The sequence below is a fragment of the Ursus arctos genome, unplaced genomic scaffold, assembly GCF_023065955.2.
Source record: "Ursus arctos isolate Adak ecotype North America unplaced genomic scaffold, UrsArc2.0 scaffold_34, whole genome shotgun sequence".
In the NCBI taxonomy this organism is placed as follows: Eukaryota; Metazoa; Chordata; class Mammalia; order Carnivora; family Ursidae; genus Ursus; species Ursus arctos.
This window is the reverse complement of record NW_026623030.1, coordinates 2,885,416-2,912,109: the sequence shown is the minus strand read 5'-3', so window position 1 is coordinate 2,912,109 and position 26,694 is coordinate 2,885,416. Positions and strand designations below refer to the sequence as shown.

Here is a 26,694-nt window from a genome sequence, read left to right as displayed (position 1 = left end):
AGCAGGTCAGCCTGAAGCTACGGACCTCCCTGACCTCAGGGCGGCAGTTGTAGTCCTAAGGAGCACGGCAGGCTGTCCCGGCTGGAGCGGGCCTCGTCTCTTCCTATCTTCCTTGCCCTTGCAGCCGCGCCGGAAGAGCTGTATGCCGTTGGATGATGCGAGATGAAGAGACCCAGAAGGTAGACTCCCGCTTTGAATGCCAAGGACATTCATACACAAGGGACAGTTGCAGAGAAAATGAATGATTAGCCCTGCTTGGGGCTGAAACTTCAGGGCAGAATCCTGGTAAGGAATAGGTAGTTTGGGTTTAAAGCCTAAGGTACAGTCTCTGCTCCCCTAAGTCCTTCTGGCCATCTACCTGGGCTGCCTCTGTGTGTGTGTGTGTGTGTGTGTGTGTGTGTGTGTGTATCTCACAGTGGAATAGAGTTGGGTCACCTACCCACGGAGAAGGCCCTGGTTCCACTTGCTATGTGATGGGGTGGCAGAGTCACAGCCCTGTGCCAGGGACACCACCCACTAGCAGATGTGGCCTTGCCAGTGCCCCCAAGTCTGGTCCTAGTAAGAGGGGAAGGGGAAGGAACACAAGCATTCTGAGGGCACCCCTTCCCCTGAGACACCATCCCAGCAGCTTCCCGGGAGCCTGCCCTCAGGTCACGTCATCACCTCCCTGGCTCACTGCATAGTTTCTTTGAACTTCTAGAGGGCTTTCACAGTGTTCCAGGGACACCCAGGTTGGTTTGCTGGGGCCTCCCAAAAGAGGGAGCCTGGAGGGTGCAGCGCCTGCTTGGAATGCTGGGTGGTCACAGGTTTACTGACGGAAGCTCTTCTCGGAGCCTCGTACGTTCCAGTGTGGACTGCGAACTTGCCACCCGGATAGCGAGTCCATGTGCAAAACGTCTCTGACCTGTCCCTCACAGAGGTGTGGCCCACACTGCTTGGAAAGCTGTTTTACCACCACTCCGTGGGGCCGGAGCGGTGGAGGGGTGCGGGAAGGACGGCAGGTGGAGCGCAGCCCACAGAGCGGTTTGGCTGATGGATTCTTTTCTAAATTGGGCACGCAGACAGCTTCAGTGTGGCTCCCTGTGGTTCGGCATGGCACCGCCGCCCAGCTCCTCCTAGGAAGTGGCCGGCCTGCCTGTCTGGGACAATAAGGGCTTGTGGGAGAACAGGAATCAGGACAGGCCCTGGGAGACTGCCAGGGTCGCACACACCACACACAGACCTGCTCAGAGCCGCCCTCTGGCCCCAAGCGGTGGGCTGCAAGGACGGCCAAGGTCCAGTGAGGACTTCTTTCAGCCCTGCCTCCTCCCACAGGCCTCCCTCCTACGACATCTGCCTGGGATGACAGGCAGTTGGGGCCTTCCTCTCTTTCTTGCCTTGCAGACATCGGGGATGCTACCGTGCTGTCCTACACGTACTGAAGTAAGATGTGAGCCTCGGACTGGGCTCAATCCCCCTTTCCATACTTGGTGGCCTCCCTACGGGCAGCACCAGGGTGTGGGCAGAGCAAGGGCACTCAGGTGATGTGTGCAGAATGAAGGGAGACCGGGAGGAGCAGGGAGGAGACGGGCAGGGAGGACTCCATAACCCTCTGGCACCAGTGTAAGGTCCCGAGCTGCTTGCTCTGGAGAAGACAAAATGCATTTTAATGATTTCCGTGGCCCACAGGACACCAGTGTGGTGCCTGGTGAGGGACGGTGGGGCCGTCATACAAAGTAGGCAGCCAGGGCTGACATCTTGTCCTTTGGCCGCCTGGTGCTGGGCTTCCCGGGGGGCCGCCGGCCTCGGGCCCGCCCTCGGCCCTGCCTCCTCCCTGGCCCACCACGGTGCATGGGGTGGCAGGAGGCCGCGTGCTTCAGCTCCACGAGCTCCTGGAAGATGGGGTCGCAGAAGACGCAGCCCGTGTGCTGTGTCTCGTCACCCGGGAGCGGCGACTTGGCCTTGTTGAAGTCCACGGCGAGCAGAGCAGCCTCGCAGGTGCTGCAGGTGTCGGCGGACACGCGCACACGGTAGGCGTTCTCGAAGCAGTGTGCCACCACATTGCACTTGTTGCAGGCCACCTTCCACTTGGGGCCCGAGGTGGGGTCCAGCACCAGCACGCCACTCTCGCATTCCACGCACTGGCCGATGCCCAGCATGCTCAGCGAGTGCTGGCAGGTGGGGTGCGTGCACTCATTGCAGCCCATGCCTGGCGGAGAGAGGGCGGCCCATGATGCGCACTCCCATCCCCCCCCCAGGGACCTTCTCCCAGGGCCTCACGGTCCAGATCCCTCATCCTGCAGAAAGCGTTCCTCTCAGCCTTGCTCACCCTGGCTCTGGATTCTCCCACCGCCATTGCCCCTGCTTCTCTGCTTCTCTAAAAGCTCCTCAACCTTTGAGCGCCAGCCCCCCAATCATTTCCAGAAGGCCTTCCTGGTGGCCTCCAGCCAGGTTCATCCTCCCCTTCGCTTTGCTTCCACAGCTAATTCCCAGCAGCTCCAAGTGGCTCTTATGCCACTAGGTCACACGGGCCACCGGCTTCCCTGGAAGCCGCTGTAGGGCAGGAAGGGCCTCAGTGACTCCAGCAGCTCAATGCAGACCGTCCCTGTTGCTTGAGTCAGAAGGGGTGAATTGAGACCCCTGAGGGCTCCCCAGACCCCCAGGTGAACGTGGGTTGATGGCTCTGGCTGTGCCTCGTTCCCATCTATAGCATGGCGTGATGACACCCCAGGGGCTGGGTGGGGTATAAGGAGACAGCACAGCCAAGGGTGAGTGTGCTGGGCCCTGGGCCCCTCTAGACTCTCGGTCCCACCTGGACACATGCTCTCCTTTCTCTAGTAATAACCGTTAGGAGAGAGAACAGTGGTAGACGCTGACCTAGGGCACACCCCTTGCCAGGAGAGGTCCCCCAACCTGCTGCATCCTCTTGCTCACCCTAGCCCGGGAGGGGGCACGGCATGCCTACTGCCCAGGTCCCGAATGAGCTGACTATAGTTGCCTGCTCAATTCTGACTCGCACGGAGAGGGGCAGATGGCTGGGTCTGCCTCAGCAGTGCCCAAATCCACCCCAGGTCTCCTACCCCCATGCCAACATGGGGGCTGGGGCCAGGAAAGGGCCCCTCAGAGGCCAGCATGGTGTGGGGCAGGGGCAGGGCCAGAAGAGGTACCACAGACACCCAAGGGGCTAGGGCAGCCCCTGCTCTGGAGGGAGCGGCTGAGGCCCAGAGACACGGCACTCACCTTTCTTCATGTCTCGGAAGGGCGGGTGGTTGGAGCAATAGGGGCACAGTGGGTAGCTCTTGCCCCGAGAGCCCGATGACCACAGGACCAGCTCGAAGTCATCCAGTGGGCACCGGAGCTCCTTGTAGAGCTTGATGGTGCCATTCTGGGGGAGGGTGTAGGTCTCATCACAGTGCGAGCAGTGCAGGCGGCTCGGCTTGGCCTACAGTAGCACCAGGGAGGGGGCTTGGGGTCACCGAGGTCACCCAGCTCTCCTGCCCACCCTCACTCTCATGATACCAAAGTAACCGGTAACATGTAATACATGTTGCACGTAACACGTAATCTATAACATATGACACATTACACAGAATATGCAACATGTAACAAGTCATGCATAATACCTGATACAGAAAATGTAACATGTAATACATAATACATGATATATTATATACACAGCCTAATACATTGTTTATATAATACATAAGTACTATGTAATACATAACAGCAATGCATAATGCATAATACATATGTATACCTCCGGCAGAATACAGACATACAAATACACGTGTCATATGTAATACGTAACACATAACACACAATACGTAATGCATAACGTGGAACACGTTGCCAGGCAACGAGCTCTCAGGCAAGCACCCCTGGCCATGAGTCTCAGGACACTTACTGCACGTATGAAGAAAGGCAGTTCTAAACCCCCTGCGTGTATATGAATACCCAGGACAGCAAATAATGTGTTGTTAGGAAAAAACGGACAATGTGTTTCAGCGGCCTCACAGCTTCCGTGTTCCTGGGGCTAGGGGGACACTGTCGGTGTTTGTGGGCAAGACTGCAGTAGGCCTCTCACGCTTGTGTGACAACCCGGACCAAGACTATTATTCCTGTAGGACTGAAGATAAAGCAGAGGCCTCCAGAGGTGACAAGACTTGCTCGAGTCTGTGCACAGGGGTGCCAGAGGCCAGAAGGGGCGGCCACAGCCCTTCACCCCACTTACCTGAATGTACTTCATGAACCGGTGGCACTTCCCACAGCGGGACAGGGGCTTGCCCGTGGCCGCCAGGGGCGAAAAAGACACCTCCATCAGCTCGTCCATGCCTGAGGGCAAGCAGTGCAGGGAAGAGTCACATCCTCCCGGGGCCGGAAGCCCACCTCCACCTTGGACAGGCCGGTGGGGGGAGGCCACCATGAGTGGGCAAGGATCTGAGACAGTGAGTCTCTATCCCCGAGGGTGCAGGGGTCAGGGGAAGGCAGAGCAGCAGCCTCACTGGTCACCTGAGCTGGCTGCCTCGCACGTGGTGGTAAGATGCCTGCTCTTTTGTTTAAGATTGTATTTATTTGACAGAGAGAGAGAAAGCATGAGCAGAGGGGGAAGAGTAAGGGGACAGGGAGAAGCAGGCTCCCTGCCGATACGGGACTGGATCCCAGGACCCTGGGATTATGACTTGAGCCAAAGGCAGAAGCTTAACTGACCGAGCCACCCAGGCACCAAGATGCCCACTTTTTAGCCCGATGACGATGACGGCCAGCAGTGAGGCGCCACGGCCTCATTCTCCCAACGGAGCCCCAGAGCCTGGAGCCCAGATCTGGATGCTGGTCCCACACGGCCGTGGTGGCCCTGACCCAGGGGTAGGGAAGAGGTGGGCCTCACCGGCAATGGAGTCCACAAAGTAGTGGAACTTCCTCTTAAAGACGTCCAGTGTGTGGCCCAGGACCTGGCGGTAGTCGGCCTTGCCCTGGGCAATCAGATTCAGCTGCTTCTCGACCGCGCTGCGAATGGTGGGGAGCACCAGCTCTGCATCTGCAAGGGGGGTGGTGAGGTGCCACTGTGAGCACTTGCACCGAGGGGCTGTGGCCGCCCCCGCCAGCTCAGGCTGGAGTCCCGTGACCCCAGGCCTTTCCTGATCTCCTACCCAGAAAATCCTGTGTGGAGTGGCCAGGGACATTCTGTTTCTAGGACGGTGTCACAGTTCCTGGAAGTCCTTGGGCCAGGCCTGTGCTCCGCCATCTCCCCTGGTCCCCCTGAAACCTCTAAGGGACAGAGCAGACAGCTCTGGACCCCACCAGGAGCCAGTCTGTGGGGAGGAGCCCCTTGCACCTCTCCTTTTGGATCCTTTGCTCTTGTCCATTCATCCATCAACCACACAGAGCTCCTGCAGGGGCACGTCCTCAGGGGGCCCGGTGTAGCACCCTTGCAGTGGGAGTTGGGGCCCTGTGGCAGGGCCCTTCAGAGGGTGTGGGCTGACAAACGCAGCATCACAGCCCAGGCAGAAGCCAGGGAGCCACAGGCAGCCAGACTCACCGATCTTGTAGTAGCCGTGCACCAGGACGATGCCCAGGTTGGTGGGTCTGAGCCGGCGCCCACTCTCCACAGTGACGTAATTGCGCTGACAGATGTTGTTGATGTGCACGGGGATGCTGGCGTCTGTCCCTGAAACACACGCAGGTCCTGGGGTTCCTCAGCCTGCTCCTGTCACACTGTAGGGCTCCACGTCTGCCCACCACGTGGCCCCTGGTTTTTGGCCAACAGTGTGTGGGGCACTGCAGCATGTGTTTCGAGAATGGTCTTATGAATCCAAAAATGGCCCTCCCAGCCAGTGCTGGGTGTCTAATCCCCATCTACAGACACAGGGGCTCACAGAGCTTAAGGAATTCTGCCAACGTCACGGGAGCTCATTCTACCTGCCCCTCACACCTGGGAAATGTGAGCTCCTCGGCCTCTCCTGCCTCGATCCTGAGACACCCGTCCCTTCTAGAATCAGGGCTCGAGACCTCTGAACACAGAGGAACGCCCATGCTCCCTGCCAAATCGTCCCCTCTGAAACCTGCTCAGTATCGCCCACTTTCTGGCTCCTAGGTCCCTCATGATCCGTTTCTGGGGCAGCACCTCCCCTAGGGACTTCAGGGTCACCTGGCCCTGCCAGATGCTGCCTTTACTAATCTGCGTGCTGACGAGCCTCCTTAGACGGTGCTCAGAGCCCAAGGAGACCACTAAGGTACTGCACTTGAAGGACGATGCTGGGACTGGGATTGAACCCAGCGTACTCCCTGCTGTGCCCACTGCATTCTAGCCACTGTGGCAGCGCTCCCCTGCGGAGAGCCTCTTCACGCTGCCCTGGGGCTGTCTTGTTCAGAAGGTCGCAAGAGCCCTCTTCGCAGACACAAACTCCTTTTGGCCATGGGGTCTGGGGAGCCATAGCTGTCCTATCAATGGGGAAGGACAGAGGATGCTGGGGGAGTAGCACCCACACCCCACAGCATCCGGACCTGAGGACCCAGGGCAGGACTCACCGCAGGCACCCAGGCCCCTGGAAGAAGCAGGCTCAGCTCTCCAGCTGAGGCCGCCCCTGTCACCAGAACCCCAGCCTCAGGTGAGGCGTCACGGGTCACGACTGTTGGTGACAGAGCAGAAGCCCGGTACAGCAACCTGGACAGTCCGCGGCCCTCTAGAGCGACAGGCAGCTCCCAGCAGAGTGAACACTGCCTGGGGAGCTGGCCACACCCCGGGCCCCAGCTACCAGGTGCTGGGCACGGAGGGGTCACTGAGCAGCTCTGGAAGCACCGTCTGCTGGACCCCGGTCCTGGGCTGGGGACCCTCAGGCCTGGGGCCAGGGCAGGTGGGAGGGTGGGTGCACCCACCGATGCCGTGCTTCTCCATGAGCGTGATGAGCTCGGCCTCCGTCAGGTAGTCGGGCGGGCTCGTCTGCTTCTCCAGCATCTTCATCTCGCTCACGGGAAAGGTGTCTCCCCTCTGGCAGGTGGGCAGGCTCTCCTCCAGAGGCACGCTCTGCCAGGGCATGATCTCCGTGAAGCCTGGAGACACAGGGTGCTGCCACTCAGGGGCCCGTCCCAGGCAGCCCAGGCTCAAGACACCGGGCCTTCCTCCCCAGGTCGGATGGAGAACATTCCGTCTGTCTGGGGAGGTGTGGGAGGAGCCAAGCTGGGACCTGCAGTTTTACCTGGAGAGATGACGGTTTTCCCTGTGCAGGTGAAGTGCTCGGGCCCGATTCGGAAGGAAATGGTGCTCTGGAGGTACTTGCAGTCGTAGCTAACCGTGGCGATGAAGTGTCTGGTGATGTACTCATACAGCCGCCATGCCTCGCTCCCTGCAACAGGCACGGAAGCCAGTCACTGGCCGGGGCCTGGCTCCGAGGACCCCCAGCACTCTCACTCAGGCAGCAGGGCCCTGGCTGTCGGCATGGGATGCCAGGGCTGGCCCGCACCGAAGCTCGAGAGAGGAGGAGGAAACACACAGGAAGGGAAAGTGAGTCTCCTGGCCATGGTGGTTCCTTCACAGCTACGGCTCCCACCTCCCACCCCTGCTTTTGGATGGGACTGCTCTTCAGGGCCTGGCTGGTCCGCAGCTACTGACTTGCCACCATCACTTCAAACTTGGGCTGTGCACAGAGGCTCCCGTCTCTACCGGTACAGTTCTCCCCTTCCCTGCCTCCTCCCAGGACACAGGCCGCCAGCACCGCCTTGGTAGGCTGGGCCCTAGCACTCCCTGTCTTGGCGCTGTCCTGTTCCATCCTTGTCCGTCTGTCTCACCCTCCCGCTCCCGCCTCCTGCGAGCAGCCACCTACACCCCGCACTCAGGAGCGCCACCACACACCTGCCGCCACTTCACTCCTGTCCTGGCTCACCGCAACGGAACGCAACTTCCAGGTGACCCCTCTGCCACAGTCAGGGGTAGGTGGGGGAGGGAGGGAGCCCCCATTGCCAATGGGGCCTAACACTGTCCAAAGGTGCCATGTGACGGTAGCTTCCCACCCAGAAGCTTGGAGAGTGTGTGTGTGTGTGTGTGTGTGTGTTGCAGGGAGTGCCCAATACCTAATTCGGCCTCTGTGGCAGACCTCATGGGGGTGATGGGGGGATGGTCGCCAGCGTCGTGGCCTTTCCGTGGCCGGTTGATACCTTCTGCTAACAAGCGCTTTACCTGAGGGAGAGAAGACAAGGCGGTGTGAGTCTGGGCACAGCCGTCCTCCCACAGGGAGGGAGCCAGTGCCAGTTCTGGGTTTGGCCGAAGTGCCTGGGCTGGGTCCCAAGATCCTGGCAACAAGTGTGCCCAGTGGCTCTGCTCACCGTGTCGGCCCAGTAGGGGTGGTTGGCCTGCTGCCGCAGAGGGCCCTTCAGGTCAAAGTTCTCGGGGTAGTGGGTGGTCTCAGTCCGCGGGTAGCTGATGTAGCCTTGCGTGTAGAGCCGCTCGGCGGTCTGCATGGCATGCTGTGGCCCCATGCCTGCGAGAGGGGGCAGGCTCTGCTGGACCAGAATGCCAGGGATGGCCAGGGTCCTGCACATGGGCCTGGGCACTCAGGCTCCCCACCAAAGGTGGCCAGGGCCTCCTGGTAGGTGAGGAAGGTTCTGAGTGGGTGCCACAAGTGCACGGAGCTGCTGGCCAGGCACCCGTGTCTGGGCAGCATTCTCCAAGGCTGAGGTCCTGAACCTGTGAAGGTGGACCCAGGACAGGGATGCTCTACAGTGTCACCCTCACGACATCGGCTATGCTGATTAAATGTGGCCTGAAGAGTGCCGATCTTGCACACTCTGGCCATGGAGCGCGTGGGGTCTGCCTCAGGGTCACCTGATGTCCCTCTATGACAACAGAATTAGCACAGGCCACCCCTTCTGAGCCCCTTGGGTTCTGTCTTCATGGCACCCCAGGACCACTGAGGGATGGCTTGTCCTCCTGCTTCTCCCTGACCAGCAGAGGCTGGCGGTCACTCAGTGTCACTGTTGCCCTCTGAGGATCCCCGAAGGTGCCACTCTGCGAGGACACTGCCCAGCTTCCCCAGGCCGCAGAGGCCACCAACGCCTTGAAGCCAACAGCTGTCAGAGAAGGCTGACTTTCCAGTCCCAACACCTCACTACCACGGAAACAAGGCTCAGAGAGGTTACGCCAACACTGGTCACACTCGCCCTGCAGGACACAGGCCTGGAGCAGCAACCTCCGACTCTTGGCCTCTCTCCCCACACCAGGGAAGGCGCTCTGGGGTGCGGATGGCAGGATGCCCCTCTCGGGTACTGGCAGTCATTGCCCCTGCTCCTGTGAGGATGCACCATTTCAATCATTTCATCCTCAGAACAACCAACGCCCAGAGATGGTCACGATGGTCACCCCATGTTCCTGTGAGGCAACTGAGGCTCCAGGACAAGAAAGAAAGTAGCCAAGCTGAGATTGGACCAGAATTTGGGTCCAGAGCTGGACCTCCATGGTCTAACGCCTCTGAGGGGACTCCACTGAGCCAGTGACACAGGAGGGCTTGCCTGCAGGGGGTCCCTGACCATGGCCTTCCTAGTGTTCAGCCCGGGCAGTGGCTGCACAGATGTCTGATAATACAAAATGGTCTGAGTTTTCCCCACACAAATTCCAAGAAGCTGGTGAATGTTAAGCAATAATCTTCTGAAGAGGGGTCCACTCGTGTGTTTGTTAGTTTGTTATTGGTTATTTTCACTCTGGAATTTAAGAGACATGAACTCGGCATGAGGCTCACAGGACACTGCAGGTGGGCTGTTCCCTGACACAGGTGAGCGTGAGGGAGAATGCCGGCACAGGTGAGAGCATCAGCATGGCCCTGCACCCCCAGGCGCTGCCTGGGCCCTGAACGGCTCACTGCGGGCCTGTCCTAAGAAGTCTTTTGTGGGCTTTAGAGGAACGCCCCTACATACCCAGAGAAGAGCTAGCCACTCGCAGCATCTCCACAGTGTTCAGGGCGAGGGGCCTCTGCTTGGCCTTCTCTTTCCTGCTTGTGGCCTCCACCTAGAGGACAGAACAGATTCAGGGATTCGGGGCAGCAGGGGGAAAGATGCCATAACAGAGAATCCGGATATGTGGGCAAAGGGTCTGGTTTCATTTATTTGGTCTCCCTGCTTCTCGATTTCACTCTTCACAGTGGTCTTAAGACTTGAATATTTATTTAGGGCCAGGAAGGGAAAAAGAAAAAAAATCCTTTTCTAGAGAATTCCTAGGGAAAAAGAAAACTTGGAAGAATGGCAAAGAACCAGGAGAAAGGGTTGCAAACTCAAAATCCTCCAAGAGCCAGTGGTGGCCAGGCCACGGGGATGGCAGGTGAAACCTGGGCCAGACCACGGAGCGCAGGCCCACCTCAGGGACAGCCACCTGCCCCTCGCTGAACCCAAGCACTCCCACCAGGGCTTACTGGTGTTGCTCCATCTTCCAGGTCGTCAACAAAAACTGCAAATCAGGACTTTTATGTGAAATCTTGTAATTTTCCAGTGTTGGTAACTATTCTGAAATATTTGTAAACACCATGCAGTTTAAATAAAATACGGGTTAACTTCAAACTCTCGGCTGAAGGCTGTGAGCTGTCTGTCTTGCCTGTGGCAAAAACAATCCAAACAACTCAGTTCTGATGCCTTGCCCCTCCCAATCCCATGGAGACTGGCGACGGGGCAGGGCAGTGCCTTCTGAATTCCAGACGGACAAATGTGGGGGCAAATTTAGGCCCAAATGGGTGTGCGCTGCAGGGGAGGCTGGGATCACCATGGGCGAGATCTGGAGATGGTGGCGAGGGGTCTCTTGAACATGACTGAGGATAAAAGTATGAAGCAGCTTTGGAGAAAGTTCTGGAAGCCTGAGTCAACTGCATGGCCGAGCAGAGGGCACCCAAGAAAAGCTTGAAAAGGACAAGAGGAGGCAACTGCAGGAGGCCAGGCCACGCCTCCACGACTCTGGTAGCTGGTAAGGCTGCGAGCCGCTGTGATAGTGTTAGAACTGCCTCCACCCTGGGTAGCCAGCCCCTTGCCAAGTGGCATCACCCTGTTCCTAACAGCCAAGCACATGACCCTCAAATTCCTATGAACCCTGAGTATGAAACAGAATACCATAAGCCATGAAAGCTGACCGAGGTTGGGATATCCCATGCTAGCTGTGTGACCCTGGGCAGGTTCACTGACGTGCACACAGGTCCCTCTGAAGTTGTTAGCGTTCAATATTATAGAAAAGGGACATCTGTGTGAAATGGAGTCCTGCCAAAAGGAGAGAATGCCCCTGGGGTCACGTGGAAAGGGGCTGGCAGGGGGTGGATGCGGGGCAGTGCCTGGTACACAGGAGGGGAGCAGCACACTGCAGTGATGGCGAGCATCAGTGACCGTTCTTTTTTGCAAAACACGTCTGCTTCCAAAAAGGAGACAAAGATGGGACCCTAGGTCACAAGCTGCTCTTCCAGCCAGAGGAACCTAAAGGCCTACTCTACCCAGAGCAAACGTGACAGATGTGGGCAGGGCAGGCCCACCTGGGCTTCCTTCTCCAGCTTTGTCATGTTTAAAAACATCTGTGCGATCTCCCGATCGAACACTCGCACTCGGTCCCAGTCCAAAAGAAGAGATCTGTCTTTATCCACATTAACCTGCAGGAAAAAGGATAAAAGGAGAAGATGGGAAAGAAAACATCCAGGTGAGCACACTGCCAGGGAAGAGAATTGAGGTAGATGAAGCCGCTCCTTGTCTGGGAGGAAAATGGTCCCATCCCTAAGGCCTCATGGCCATACCTGTACAGGTGTGTGCAGGGGCACAGATACGCAGGCTGAGACCCAGCCCCGCCCCAAGGGAAGGCTGCTCTGATTCTAGGCCTCTCCCCTGAGATTAGGCAGGTGGTCTCACAAGGGGAGCCCAAAGCCGAGGCTTCTGTGTCCTTAAGGAGTGTGGGAATCTCCACCTCAAACGCCATCCCTGCCAAGCCTCTAACATCTGGCCAGCACAAGGTGTGGCCCTTCCAGGGGCCCCCAGCCCTACGTCACCAGATCAGCTCTGTAGTATGTTTTAAATCTTACAACCAGCTTACGTGGAAGATTTTATTTGGAAAAAGGGTTCTATGGCTTCAAAAAGTTTGAAGTCAGTGGCCTATGGCCCTCAGTCCAGACCTTGGACCTGACCATCACAGCTGACAGCTCTGAGGCGTGACCTCCCCTGCCCACACTGCCAAAGCTGACTTCATTCCTGCTTCTCTAAATTCAAAGCATCCAGGCCTATGAAGGCTGGGGCACTCCGCAGACCGCTCTGGCCTCCCTCTTCTGTGCCCTTGGCCTGGGGGGCTGGCAGGGCTACGATGTTGATGGCAAACCCTCAGAGTCCCCAGCCTGAACCTGGAGTGACCCAGCATGCATAGGGAAGGGAAAGCAAACCTTGGCCTGCAGCACCCAGTAGGTCTCCGGTTTGAAGGACTGGATTTTATCATGTCTCTCCACGCAGAAGCCCAGGGTAGGGGTTTGACATGGCCCAAACGAGATGAGGGAGCTGTCTAGATTGCCGTATTTTCCCTGGAAGTACTTAGTTTGAAACCTACAAGGAGGCACGGGGCAGAGAAAGATATTCTGGTCATGGATTCACTCAAGACACCATCATTAAGCAGCCATGTGAGTCGAGCATGGGGCCAGCTGGTGGTGGCGCCGTGCTCAGAAGACAGGGGACAGGGTGAGGACACGCTCGGCGAGGGGCCCGGGGAGGGTGTGTGTGGGTAGAGAGGAATCGTGCGTGTGCAGCACGCGTGGCATGGAAGGTAAGGGAGAAGAGTAGAGGTTCCACCCCCCCTGGGGCGGGGAAACCCTTCTATTCCGTTCCATCCCCCCCACCCCCTCCTCAAGACCCCCACAGTGCAGACGAACACCCTGTTCATCATGTGGGGCCCCGTGTGGTCTCCATCAGCTAGATCGCTTCCTCCACAGAACGCTGACGCTGGCCTAGCGCTAAGCAGGCCCAGGGCGGCCCATGGGGACCATCGAGGCAGGCGCTCTGGCCAAAGGGCGGACAGCCGGCACCTGGTGAACGCGCAGCCGATGCGCAGGTCCAGCTCCTGCCTGGCGTCCACCGACAGCGCCTCGTTGTGGTCGGGCTCGCCCAGGCGCGCCATGGCGGCGCAGATGTCCATGTCCGTGATGGAGCTGAACCTGGCCCGGAACACTGTCTTTTCGCCACCGTGGGTCGGATTCATGACAGGCAGCACGGCGTCTAGGACCTGGGGGAGGCGGCCCGGCGGTCACCCACCTCGGGGGTCTGTGCCTTGCCTGTGAGGCACAACTCCTCTCCCTCCCCCTCCTGCCAGACCCTCCTCCGTCCCCTTCCCGGTCCAGAAGTTCCAGTCTCTCCACAGCACTCCTGCTACATGGCTTCTTTTCCTTCCACTGACACACCTGCTCCAACACCCCCCTCCCTTCCTACCGCCCTTTCTCTCACCTTCTGCTTTCACCCCCGCAGAACCAGGAAATGCTAATGCCACGGACGATGCAAGGGAGCTCAGTCACGAAATCCACCCCGCTTGACCCATTTCCCTTCCTTCTAGAGGGCAGAGTGCCAGGAGGGGTGGGTGGAACTTTTAGAGACTGAAGAAAAGGGAAGGGTAGAATGAGGAGGAAAAGGCGAAGGGCAGGAGCGGGGAGGGCACGGGCACTCCCAAGGTGGGAGCTCGGGGCGAGAGCACAGCGTGGGGCCTGGAGCCAGACTAAGAAGGCTGTGCCGTGAGAGGGGAGTCACGCTGGAGCCTGGCCATGCAGCTTCTTTACGGGAAAGAGGTGCCTTCATTTCTGAGGGGAGAAAGCCCCATAAGCTTCCACCCCCAGAAGCGAAGCCCCCCCAGGGGAGGAGCAGCCCTGCAGGGGAGGGGCCAGGAGAGGAGCATCTGGGCAGGGACAAAGCGAGATCATGTTTACTGAGGGTGCTACGCTGGGACATAGGAAGCATTTCCTGAGACCCCAGGTGTGCCAGGCCCCAGGTGAGAGCTGGGGGTGCAGAGGCAGGAGGGTAAGTGGCACCAGAGGACACTTGCGGTCAGGACCCGCGCGAGGGTGCCACGGCTGCAGCCGAGGCAGGTGCGAGGGCATCTTGGGTGGGGAGAGGATGAGGATCAGAGGTGAGAAAAGGAGTGAGGAACGCAGCCGAGTGGCAACCACCCTTGGCTGAAGGTCCCTGAGAGGTGCCCAGTAGGCTGGGATGCTGACAACCAACCCTCTCCCATCCACCTAGAAAATTCTGCCCTTTCTGTTTGCTCACACAGTGCACCCTAGCAGGGGAAGTAACACCCTTCACCCCTACCCTTGGTAGAGTCCACACATTGGAAAGTGTCTACGCAATTTCCCAAGTACAGGAGGGAAAAAACAGGCATTTCTAAGGCAATGGAGCGGATTCCTGGCTGCAGCCCCCGGAATGGGGTGACTGCGAGTACAGTGGGCGGGAAGGCCGGAAGTGAGGACCACAGTGGGCCCCCCTCTCACCTCAAAGCAGATGTTCTCCCCCTCCTTGTCGCAGTCCAGCCACAGCACGATGTAGTCGCAGCCTTTGCCCTCCACCTGCCACACAGCACACAGCGACTGATACCTCCATGGCCTGGCCTGCAGTGCCCACCCACACTGCTCCCCCTGGCCCCTGAGCACCGCGGAGCAGGACGGGCGCCCAGAGCAGGGCCTGGCCTGAGCACAGGTGCTAGCCGCACTCAGGCCGCATGTGCTACTCAGAGAACTTCGCTCAGAACTTAGTTTCTTGGCCACACAAAGGTTATAAAGGCAGTATGATATTAACCCCAAAAAATGCTCGGGAAGAGGGCTGGAATGAAATAAGCCTAAAGGTTAATGGTGGTTGTCTTAGGTAGTATGATTATAGATAATTTTTTCTTCCTTCTACTTTCTAATATTTTCCATAATATGTATGCATTTGTCTGAAACTAAAAAAACTACCACCACCACCACCAAACAATTTAAAAAGCAGAATTTCTGCTCTCCAGGGCTGAGTGACAGGGCTGCCCAGGTGGGCCAGTGGATGGTTCTAAAGCGAGGAACAGGCCTGAAAGGTGCCTCATGGGTCAGCAGGGGGCGCTCACAGAAAGGGCTGGAAGGCCAGCCCTGGGCTTCCAGCAAAGGCCTCTGGGTTCTTGAAAGGGGAGCCCGGGCAGGTGCCGGTGCTCTAGCCCGCCCCACACACCTGCAGAAACTTCACCATGTTCAGCTTGGGGTTAGCTTCCTTCTTCTCTGTCGGGGCTTGGCTGAACAGCTCTGCGGGGTCCACCTTGTCCCATTTGTTGTACTTTCCTACAAGTCATAGCCACAGTGACATCTGAATCACACTTCTTGGCTCACGGGGCTTGACCTCTGCAGTGGTCATAACCCCAGGAGGAGAGGGAGGCTTGGAGAACAATTTGCCCAGGACAGCCTCCAGAACTGGAGGCAGAGCCAGGCCTTCGTTCCTCTGGGCCACTGAGGTGACACCACACCGTGGCCACCCACAGGAGCCACCCCTGGGCAGGGCTGCGGCTCCAGCCTCACTTCAGGACATGCCCTGTGGCCGGAAGCACCATTCCTAGGCTGGCTCACTCGGCCACAGCACCACTCATACTTCTGCCTTCTCGCCCAGCCTGAGTTTCTGTAACTCTCCCCCCACCCGGCATGTGACCGCGCACAGGACAGGCGCTCAGGTGATCCCGTGGGGAATCAATCTTTTGAGCTTCACGACTGGTACGTCCACCTACTTCTCCACTCAGGGCTCAGTGCTTGCACGCTGAGCCCTCTTTCTTTTAGTCCCCATTTCCTGCAGCCTAGGAGAACGGGGTCAGACAGAGTCAAGTTCAAATCCCAGCTCCCCGCCTGCTGGCTGGTGATAAAACTCAAGAGTCCAAATGCTTGGCCACACAACTGAATCAATGTCATTGTTGTCACTGAGCAGCAACAAGTGTTGAGACTTTGCTGTGTGCTAAGCTCTCTACTGTCACTGTCACACTGAGTCCTCAAACAATCCTGGGAAGTGGATAACACTGCTGGAAGACCCACTTCACCATGTGGGACAGAAACTCATAGAGGGGGGTGCCTGGGTGCTCAGTCATTAAGCATCTGCCTTCAGCTCGGGTCATGATCCCAGGGTCCTGGGATCGAGCCCCACATCGGGCTCCCTGCTCAGCAGGGAGCCTGCTTCTCCCTCTCCCTCCCCCACTCCATCTGCTTGTGTTCCCTCTCTCACTGTGTCTCTGTCAAATAAATAAAATCTTAAAAAAAAAAGAAAAAAGAAACTCCCTCCCATGAGCCTCTGGAGCAGGGGTCAGAACCTCAGCCGGGCTCTTGTCAACCATGGGGCCTTGCACCTGGCTTTGTTGGGTCACTCAAGCTGGCTCTTCCAAGGTGACAGATAGCAAAGATACAAGGATGACAATGACGGCCACCGAATGACCACAGGGCAACAGTCACATTCAGCAGGAACCACCTCCCAAACGGCTGAGGTGGGCAGCCACCACCTCCAGGACGCACAGGAAGGCGCACAGGGCGTGCAGTGACTAAGGAGTATCTCTGGGATGGGGACCCAACGGGCACTGAGCTCCAAAACCTGGATTCTGGGCACCTCACCCAGGGACTCCGGGGCACCTCTCCGTGATCTGCTGGCCTCAGGACTCACAGGTTCTGCACAAGCTTCTCTGCCTGGAGCCCTCCCCTGGCTCCAACTAGACCCATGGCAGCACTTTGCAAGGCTTCCCTCAGCCTTGGGGGGTGGGCAGGGGCTTGGGGGCTCACCCAGGAAGTCCAAGGTCATCACGTGACCGCAGACAGACGTCATCTTGAAGCGGACGGGCTGGCCAGCGAAGGTCCCGCTGTACTCGTGCACTGAGCACGTTCCGTTCAGCCCTTTGTGTGAGGACATGTTTCCTGCAGGGGCGAAGTACAGTGACGGCTGCTCCAGCAAGCCACAGCCACTGCGGCGGCCCCGGGCCAGACGCTGCCTCTCGGAGGGCCAGAGCACCCCCTCCCCAGAGCAGTCAGTGCGCACGTCCCCAGGCCACTGCGGGTAACTGAGCGCTACGAGACGTCCTGGTTCTCAGGGGAAACGCCGTTCGCTGCTAACCAACCAGCGTGGTGTGCTCGCCACGCAGACCCTGGGTCGGCTGAAGGCCAGGAGCGCCCTCTCTGAACACTCTCAAGAGCAGACACTCTTGGGCCCTTCCTCTGCATTTCTGCCTCGCGTCTTTCCAACTTCACTTAAAGGCCTCTGGGGGCCTCCTCATTATCAAGTCCCACGGCTTCTCATACTCCCCGCTGACAGCCCCTCGGCTAAACTGTCTTAGCCTCTGGGGACGGGGCACTTCTCAGCTCTCCCCTTCCCTTCAGAGAGAGGCCAGCCCGCTGTCCCAGCCAAGGGGAGGTCACAGTGGGCATGTGCCATTTCTAGGTTCCCAGCACCCAGGCCCCCTTCCTATCTGGAGGGAATTCAGAGACAGGAAGGGAAGCAGCACCCCACCCCCCTGCCCCAGTGGCCAGAGCGGGGCTCGTGCCTTGGTGTCTCAGGACGGCCATAGACAAGGGTCAGCCTGGTGGCTACTCTCGAGTGATGTGAGGCACACAGGCTGCAGTTGTAGCGGTTGAGGGCAGTGGCAAGGGTCCTGGGGTGACAGTGTCCATGGCAAGGCCTCAGATGTAGACTGGAGGCTAAGATCAGGCTCAGACTTAGACCAGGGTGGGCTCTTGGCTCTGTCTTCTTCCTTCCAGTGAATTCTCTGTGTAAGTTACTAGGGCTGATTACTGCTTATGACCAACAAGCTGACAGGCACTGTGTTCTTACAGTGGCTGGCCTGGTGCCAGGCTGTGAACTGGGCCTGTACCTTTTGGGAGTCCCAGCCCTGGCCCGCACTGGCCATGGCAGTAAACACATCCCACAGTGACTAAGACGGAGGGGCTGCATTAACGCCCGCTGTCGTGAACCACGTGAACTCCAGAGGGCTGGGTCACCGTCTGGAAACAGAAAGAGACGACCATGCTTACAGATCCCCCCCGCCGAGGTCTGCCCTCCCTACCTCGAGAGAGGATTTTAGCAATGGACTGGGCCAAGGATGGCTTCTCTGCAACCATGAGCACAGTCTTCATCTTGTCTTAAAGCTGCCAGGGGCTTCGGCCCTTCACACTCCAGCTTCAGAGAGATGGCAAGGAAGTTCAGAAACTGCTCTTCTGCGGCTCAACACTACTGTCAACGCTGACTCCTGAAGAGAAGAAAAGACACACCAAAAACAGAAACGCTTCTAATGGAACCTCTACCACTGAGAAGGAAACTCACTTTAAAAAATGAAAAACAGGGGCAGCTGGGTGGTGCAGTTGGTTCAGCGTCAGACTCTTGGTTTCAGCTTGGGTCTGATCTAAGGCTGTGAGATCGAGCCCCTCGTTGGTCTCCACACTCAGTGGGGAGTCTGCTTGGGTTTCTCTCTCCGTCTCTGACCCTGTCCCCGGCTCGCACGTGCTTTCTCTCTAGAATAGATAAACGTATCTTTAAGAAAAAACCCAAAAAACAAGTAAACACAATTTCTTTGGGGCGCCTGGGTGGCTCAGTCGGTTAAGCACCCAACTCTTGATCTCAGCTGAGGTCTTGATCTCAGGGTTGTGAATTCAAGCCCTGTGTTGGGCTCCACGGTGGGCATGGAGCCTACTTAAAACAAAAATGAGGGGCGCCTGGGTAGCGCAGTCGTTAAGCGTCTGCCTTCAGCTCAGGGCGTGATCCCGGCGTTCCGGGATCGAGTCCCACATCAGGCTCCTCCACTGGGAGCCTGCTTCTTCCTCTCCCACTCCCCTGCTGTGTTCCCTCTCTCGCTGGCTGTCTCTCTGTCACATAAATAAATAAAATCTTAAAAAAAAAAACAAAAACAAAAACAAAAATGGGGTGCCTGGCTGGTTCAGTCAGTTAAATGGCTGCCTTTGGCTCAGGTCATGATCTCAAGGTCCTGGGATCAAGCCCCATGTCAGGCTCCCTGCTCAGCGGGGAGTCAGCTTCCCCTCTCCCTCTGCCCCCCGCTTGCACTTTTTCTGTCTCTCTCAAATAAATAAATAAAATCTTTAAAACAAAACAAAACAAAGTAAACAACAACAAAAACTCAAACCCCCAAAATAGGGGCGCTTGGCTGGCTCAGTCAGTAAAGCATGTGACTCTTGATCTCGGAGTTGTGAGTTCAAGCCCCACACCGGGTGTAGAGTTTACTTAAATAACAAACACTGAACCTGAGGGAAGAAAAAAAGGTTAGGGAAACTTGAAGACATTGGACAAACCAGGGCAATGGAACAGGCTTAGAGATGAACACCTTACGAATTTGGGTTCCTTTGGGAGAAGCTGATGTGGTTCCATGACCTCAGGTCAGTCCTGTCACCAAATCCACGCTAGGAAGACTTTGGGGCCTTTGGATCCGGACCGATAGGCTGGGGTAGGGCAGATGGCTGGCCTCCTCCCAGGGCACGGTTCTGTTGGCCCCCCAGAGCTGAGAGCAGCATCTCCACCTCAGCTGAGAACCGGGACGCCATGGGACACTTTCTAATTTTTGTTAAGATTTATTTATTTATTTGAGAGAGAAAGAGTGCACAAGTAGGGGAGGGGCAGAGGGAGAGAGAGAGAGAGAAGCAGACTCCCTGCTGAGCAGGGATTCCCAGGACCCTGAGATCATAACTCAAGCCGAAATCAAGAGCCGTCAGACACTCAACTGCCTGAGTCACCCAGGCACCCCGCCTGGGACATTTTATAAAATGCCATGTTCTCCAGATTCTTCTGATCCAAAACTAGGCCTGAGACCCACTGGCCTGGGAATCCAGACCCCAGCAGAACTCAACAGCCCTTTTCCAATCTACTTTCCTGCCTGCCCCACGCAACCTCTAGCATTGCAGACTGTGCTCTGGCCAGTTCAACTGGACACCATTGCCTAAAGTCAGATGTATTCTCAAGCCTCTGTTCCCTCGCGTGGAATGTACCGCCAAGACCAGAGGATGCAGCTCGACTGTCCGAAGGCCCGGCTCTAGTGCTAACTGTTGTTTAAAGAGCTCTCCCAGGGGCGCCTGGGTGGTGCAGTCGTTAAGCGTCTGCCCGGCTCAGGGTGTGATCCCGGCATTCTGGGATCGAGCCCCACATCAGGCTTCTCCGCTGGGAGCCTGCTTCTTCCTCTCCCACTCCCCCTGGTTGTGTTCCCTCTCTCGCTGGCTGTCTTCCTGTGTCAAATAAATAAATAAAATCTTAAAAATAAATACAAATAAAGAGCTCTCCCAGAACCCGCTGGCAGGACGAAGCGCTTCCTGCTGCCCCCACCCATTACAAGGGACTGTGCACCCCGCCACGGGTAGTTACTGTCTCATCTCCCTAATAGCACATGAGCAGCCTGAGGTCTGGATCACTGTTGGCGACTGTGACAGCTGGTTCCAAGACTGCTATAGGACATTTAATTCCTGCTGGCTAAATGAAAGAAACAACGAGCCCTTTCTTTCTGATCATTTTACATATGGCCTTGACAATGACAAATATGACACTGTATTAAAAAAACAACAACACGACTTCTACTGAGACAACTGGGCAAACTTCTGGGGAGGGGGATTAAAGCTAGACTCCTACTTTATCATTTCCACCAAAACAGATTCCAGATCTAGCAGAAATTAAGCAAAAAGATGAAACTAGAAAAATACTAGAAGAAAACATAAACTTTGGTATGAAAAGAAGACGACACCTAAGGATTTCAGAAGCTCAGAAACACACCTCTTCTTGTTTAAAAGCATTTGCCTTCCTTTTCTGTGGACGGTCTATTCACATTTTTTACCCTTTTTCTCCCCAGCCGAACTGTTTTCTTATTTTTAGCAATTGTTTACATAATGAGGAAATCAGCCTTTTGCGATATGATGGCCAACAACACCCATCACGGCAAATTAGAAGTACAGCTTGTGCTTGTCTCAGGAGCAAGGATCACAGGGTGAGCACATACATGGACGAGGGTCTGCTGACAGGCAAACTCGAATGTAGGTGGTGGAAGTCCAACTGGAACGACCAATACGTGAAGCACTTTGACGATGTCTCTCAAAACTACAGGTGCACATCCCCAGCAATCCCACCGCTGGGAAGGAATCCAAGCATCCCACCGTTACTTACTGAGCACCTACTCCATGCTCAATGCATGTCGCTGGGTGCCACGTGCGGTGAAGCAGAGCCGGGGAGGGACTGGCAGGGCTGAGCCCTGCAGTGTCCGGGGGAAGTCCAGGGAAGGTTGGGGCACGGCGGGGAGGGCGGCTTCAGACTTCGGGTTTGCTCTGAGGGAACTGGGAGGTAGCGCAGGAGCAGGATGACCTGACTTCAAGTGTTCGAGGGAGCCCTCTGGCTGCTCCAAGAAGGGAGTCCCTGGACCCCCGCGCAGCAGTGGTGGAGGTGCCGAGGGAAACTTGGGGTCTGGGCAGATTCCGAAGGCAGAGCCAAGGACTGGGAACGGGAAGTGAGGACAGTGGAGAATGACTGCAGGGCTTCCGGCCTAGGCAGCTACAGGATGGGATTCCCATTTGCTGAGATGGGAACCGGGAGGAAGGAGCAGCTCGGGACGAAGATACGGATGCTGCGTCCGGTGTGTTAAATGTGAGCTGCCTGCTAGGCAGCCAGCTGGGCCACGGAGGAGGTGGCGGCACGTGGCAGCGTGTGGAGCGGGAAAGGAGCCCAGGCTGGGGGTCCGGGAAGGCTACAGATACCTGCAGGCCGGGTGAGGTACAGGCCGGGTGAGGTGATCGTGGAGACCTGACCCTGGGGTCTCAAGACTTGCAGGTGCCAGATGACCCTGAGGGGCGCTGTTTCGTGCAGTGAGTGCTAGCGGTAAAAGCCTGGATGGGGGGAGCTCAAGAAGGCCTGGAAGGAGGGGAGAGGGAACAGTGGGCTTTTTCATTTTAAGATGGAAGAAACGCCAGCACGTTTGTCTGACGACAGAACTAGTCGAGCAAAGAGGGAAAAGAAAAGATGCAGGAGGTGAGGAGGGAACTGCTGGAGTGATGTATCTGCGTGGATGAGGGGTGGGAAGCCGTGGTGGTCCCTGGCCAGAAGGAAGGCCACTCTTCTCTCAGGGCAAGTGTAAACACTGAGGCCAGGAGGCGGCGCTGGGGGCAGGCTGACAGCAGGCAGACAGCTAGATCAAGCAGGGATAGGGTCTGCCAGGGCAGTATGAGGGACAGAGAGGGGCTGGGGTTGAGGTGAATGATTCTCTAAGATGGGTAAGGAGGAGGGGAGGACGTGGGAGCGTCCAAAAACTGTAGGTGCCAGAGTGGAGAGCAGGAGTCAAAGAAAAAAAAAAAGGCCAGAAGGCAAGGTGCCTGGCAGAGCTCAAGCAGTGCTGTGGGGCCTGAATGGGGCGGGGGATGAGGCCGCAGGGGAAGAGGAGGCTGTGGAAGCAAGCAGTGGGCGCTGGCAAGACTGTCCGCGTGGACACTGGCTTCCCAAGGCAGGACACAGCGGCACCTGTGATGAAACACGCCGCTGGAGAGCTCCCTGCAGCATCAGCGTTCATAATCAAAGGTTAGAAACAATCTAGGGGACGTCAACAGGGCGTTGTTAAATCAAAGTACAGTGTACCGTGGAACACCAAGCGGCAAGTAGAAAGCAGTGCATCTGCTCGGTCAATACTAGTAGGTATCGGGTTTCAGAGAAATGACATGAAGAGAGTCAAGTGTGTGACTGTACGGAGCCCTGCCGCCTGTGGATGCAACCAGCTGGGGGCAGGGCTGGGGGCAGGGTCTGGACGCTGGGGCTGGGGGGTCTCCTGCTAACCATACTCCCTCTCGCACCTGTTACATTTAGTGCAGTGGACACATATGACTGGTCAATAAGAACTAAGAAGTCAAAGTACAGACAAGGGGCGCCTGGGTGGCTCAGTCAGTTAAGTGGCTGACTTTGACTCAGGTCACGACCTCTGGATGTTGGGATCAAGCCCCTCATCGGGCTCTGTGCTCAGCAGGAAGTCTGCCTGGGATTCTCTCTCCCGCTCTCTCTGCTTCCATGAGCTCTCTCTCTCTCCACCCACCCCCAATAATAATAATAATTTCTCCTGCAAAGTAAATGATAAGAATACTTTTAGCTGTCTAAATTTTAAAAACGGACTTTACATCTGAGTACTGCAAACACTTCTCAATGTCCTTTTCCCCTGTGGTGTCAAAGTTTCTAGTTTTAGATTTCTAGTATTCCTCTTCATACCTAAGGATCCTAAACACTTTTTCAGTAAAGAATTAACAGATTCTTCTCTAAAGATCCCTTTAGAGAGAAATGTTTTGCCCTAGCATCTTCAAGGGGAGTATGTCATTTATCCAGCGCTAGGGATACAACCGTACAAAGGCACGCCAGCATCCGTCCTGATTTCAGATCACCTGTCCGTGTGTCAGACTAGCCGCTGCTCCACACTGATACGTGTAGGTCTCTAGCAGCTCTGTCTCTAGTTCAACAGTTTATATTTCAGCTCTGCCTGAGTACTTTGTAATGATCTGAGTATCCCTGACTAGGAAAGAAATTCAACTTCCTTTAAGGATTCAGGATCATGGAATCCTGGGAAAGGGACCCTGGTGATGATCCAGTACGGCCACCTCAAGGGAGAACTAACTAAGACTCAGAGAAAGAGGTTTTCCTGGGAAAATCTTACCTGGGAAGTTTGCTGAGCTGTGGTTGAAACTCCTGTGTCCTTACCAGGTACTTTTTAAAAAAATTTTTCATTTAACTCCATCAGGTTCTACCTCTTAAAAGAATTCCGCAGTCTTAACTGTGATTAATTTCCTGTGATTATCTTGGGGCCTCTCCGTTTTTCCATTAAGGCACACTTGAATTTCAAAAGGGAAGTCAATGAGGAGAATAAAAGCTGAAAGCGATGGTTTGCAAACTTTGATCATACCATCATTATACCATATACCATCTTAAAACCCTTTTGCTCGGCCAACGTCATTACTCACTTAAGTTTTTCCTTTTTAAAAAATGCTTAAATGTATATTTTTTTAAAAGGGAAATTTTATAGCCTTTAGGCCCTGAAAACCTTTAATCAATGGTCAGAACCAGGTTCTTTCCGTAACCTACATGGTTAATCAAATTTGACCTTGTTTCCTACTGAAGCTGAGTCTGAAGCTTGTTCTCTTATTTCAAAAGGGGAGTTCAGCAGTGTTAAGGGAGTTAGCACCCCAAACTAGAACTGTAAGTGGTGGGCCCAAAGTGACGGTCAGCTCTCACCAGCAATACCACCAATGGTGTGGGGCCTTTGGGACAGTACATAAAGTCCTTTCCTGTCAGTCTCACGAACAACTGAACTTAGCGAGGGAGTGGAGGCCTAGCAGTGGTCCAAACAGCATTTAGAGCCCTAGGATCTCCCACCTTAGTAACTTAACCCAATACCCACAGCTTCAGGAAAAGCGGGAAAGAGAGCTCCTCCCAGGTAGGCAAGCAATTGCTATAAACTGCTACTTTGTTTAATCTTGCCTACCGCTCTCTAAGGCTGGACTTGTAATTTTTTTTAACCATGAGTAAACTGAGGTTCAGAACAATTCAGACTAGTGTCAGGTGACCTTTGCCAAGGCTTTAGGGATCCCAGGGCTAAATGGCCATCAAGCCCACGGTGGACTGACTTCTCCGGGCTGAATTCTCCACGTCCTGTTCCCAAAGGCTGAGTGATAGGCAAGATAACGCCATCGTCTTCCCTTTCACCTGCCGAGAAATTACTGCGCCTGGATTCCAAGTAATTTGTTCACAAAAGGACCCTCCTTCATTTCCAACAACAATCAGAGAAACACACCAGGGTGCCCTCAAGACTGGGCCAGGGCCATGGGGGCCGTGAGTGGCCCCGACCGCTGCACTGCCTCCCGGAACCTCAGTTTCCCTACCTGTGACAACTGATCGAGACAACAGACCGCACCCAAAGAACTGCAGGGCGGTTCGATGAAGGGCGGTATTAACTGTAGCGCCTATTCCTTCCAGGCACCGGACTAAGCGCTGGCCCAACATCACCTCCCTGAACCCCCACTGCAAGCCCCGAGGCGGAGGGTGTAACGCCGCCGGAAAAGAGGCGACGAGAATATGCACAAAGCCGGATCCTTTCCCATGCCCCGGGACTGGGGACGCCCCCGGCGCCAGGCCAGCATTCGGGAAACGTGCCCACTTCCCGGAGTCGCCCGCCGCTCGCCGCTCACCCGCAGGCCCACCGCGGCTCCCGCCTGCGCTCCCGCTTCAGCTTTCACTCGGTGGGGGGGGGCTCGGCAACCTCTACTTCCGGGTCCGGCCGCTGCTGGCGTCCCCTCCTCTGCCCTCCGGCGTGCGCACAGCCGCGTCCGCGGGTTCCGCGGTTGGCGCGTACCGGGAGCATGGCCTCCAGCCGGCCCTACCTCGGCGCGGTTGGCTGGGCTCCCCAACCTTCCACCCAGGCCCCTCCTCGCAGCGGCCCTGGAGGCGCGGAGCGAGAGGTCCCAAACCTCCATCCTGACCCCTCCCCGCGGCCTCTCCAAGAGCCTCCACCTTATTCTTCTCCGCCATCGGGGAAGCAAGAACGACATTTTATAACGATTATAAAAACTGGATGATAAACATGAAAATATATATGCTAATAATTAAAATAATTAAAACTGAAGATATGTGTATAGCAGGCTTCTTTCAATGCTATGAGCGTTTGTAGAATGAATGAATGAACTGTGTAAAATATATCTGGAAGATGAATTGGGCAATAAAAGCATTTGTGTGTGTGTGTTAAAGCATTAGGATTATGGAAGTTTAAAATAATTTTCATGACCTTATTTAAATATCTCTTAAATAATAGTATACACTTATTTCCCTTGCTCCCTGTAGACACTTTCCCCAACCTACATTTTTTGGAATAGGAGCCCTGATAGATGCTCTGGAAAAAGAAAAGTTTTATGGTCACATTAAGGTTGGGAAATGACAAAAATTAAAAGTGACAGTGAGATTCATTTTCAAAACAGAACTGATTCCCAAACCCACTCCTTGGCAAGGTCTCTATCTCCAAAATGGCAGCTTCATCTCTCTGGTTGCTCAAGCCCCGTGCCTTGAAAGCATGCTGGATTCCTCTCTTTTTCTCACTTGTGACCCATCTGAAAATCCTACCATCCCTGTCTTCAAAGTATGTTTGAGATCCAATCAATCCTCCCTGCTTCCACTGCCACCATCCTGATCCAAGCCCTGTCTCCTTCCTGGTACCCTGGACTCCGCCCTTGCGCCCTACAGTCTGTTTTCCACACTGTTATGGCAGTGTCAGGTCTAAGATTGGGTCTAAGGGGTGAAACCAGTTGGTAGAGAGGCAACACCAGAGCCCCTGGCTCTTTCAATCCAGTTTGGGTTCATTCTGCGCGCTGGGAGATAGAACCTGTGGCCTGGACCCAGCAGGGGGCGCTGAGTGGTCAGCTCTGGGGACTCTGGAGAGTGTGTTCTGGTCAGAGCTGAGGAACAGCAGCTGCCCTCTGCTCTTGGCCAGGAGAGCCCTGCAGCTGAGTCCTCCGCACAGATCTCCCAGGGAACTGTGGGTCAGGCCTTCCTGTGGACCCTTAGGTTGACAAATGACCCAGATTCGGAAGAACCTTTGACCTTCCTTCCTTCCTGCACAGGTGCCTGGTAGTGGTGGATGGAATCCCAGAGCGCTCCTGGCTCTTTCTTCTCTCTCGCTGGGCATAGGCTGGGCCATGGTCCCGATAATACTGTTAATAGTTAACACTCACCCAGTACTTACTCATTCTAGGCAACTTTCTATTATTAGTGCGCTTAATG

The 26,694-nt window shown here is 55.9% G+C and overlaps 1 protein-coding gene across 5 annotated transcripts; it reads right to left on the bottom strand.

Moving 5' to 3' along the window:
• Positions 1 to 1,625: 1,625 nt before the first annotated feature.
• Positions 1,626 to 25,195, bottom strand: TOP3B (DNA topoisomerase III beta). Of its 5 annotated transcripts, XM_048221525.2 has the most exons (19): positions 25,113 to 25,195; positions 18,244 to 18,431; positions 17,987 to 18,169; positions 16,713 to 16,844; positions 15,139 to 15,245; positions 14,436 to 14,510; positions 12,987 to 13,183; positions 12,354 to 12,510; positions 11,466 to 11,579; positions 9,880 to 9,970; positions 8,296 to 8,450; positions 8,044 to 8,149; positions 7,173 to 7,319; positions 6,853 to 7,026; positions 5,516 to 5,644; positions 4,865 to 5,014; positions 4,211 to 4,311; positions 3,220 to 3,421; positions 1,626 to 2,188 (listed from the first exon to the last, which is right to left on the bottom strand). In XM_048221525.2, the coding sequence occupies exons 3-19, from the start codon at positions 18,054 to 18,056 to the stop codon at positions 1,707 to 1,709; spliced, it is 2,589 nt and encodes an 862-aa protein (XP_048077482.2). In that variant the 5' UTR covers positions 18,057 to 18,169; positions 18,244 to 18,431; positions 25,113 to 25,195; the 3' UTR covers positions 1,626 to 1,706. The 5 variants fall into 5 exon arrangements, with proteins under 5 accessions (XP_048077482.2, XP_044235874.2, XP_026343667.2 ...); XM_044379939.3 differs by having other exon boundaries at positions 17,987 to 18,431; XM_026487882.4 differs by lacking the exon at positions 18,244 to 18,431.
• Positions 25,196 to 26,694: the final 1,499 nt, after the last annotated feature.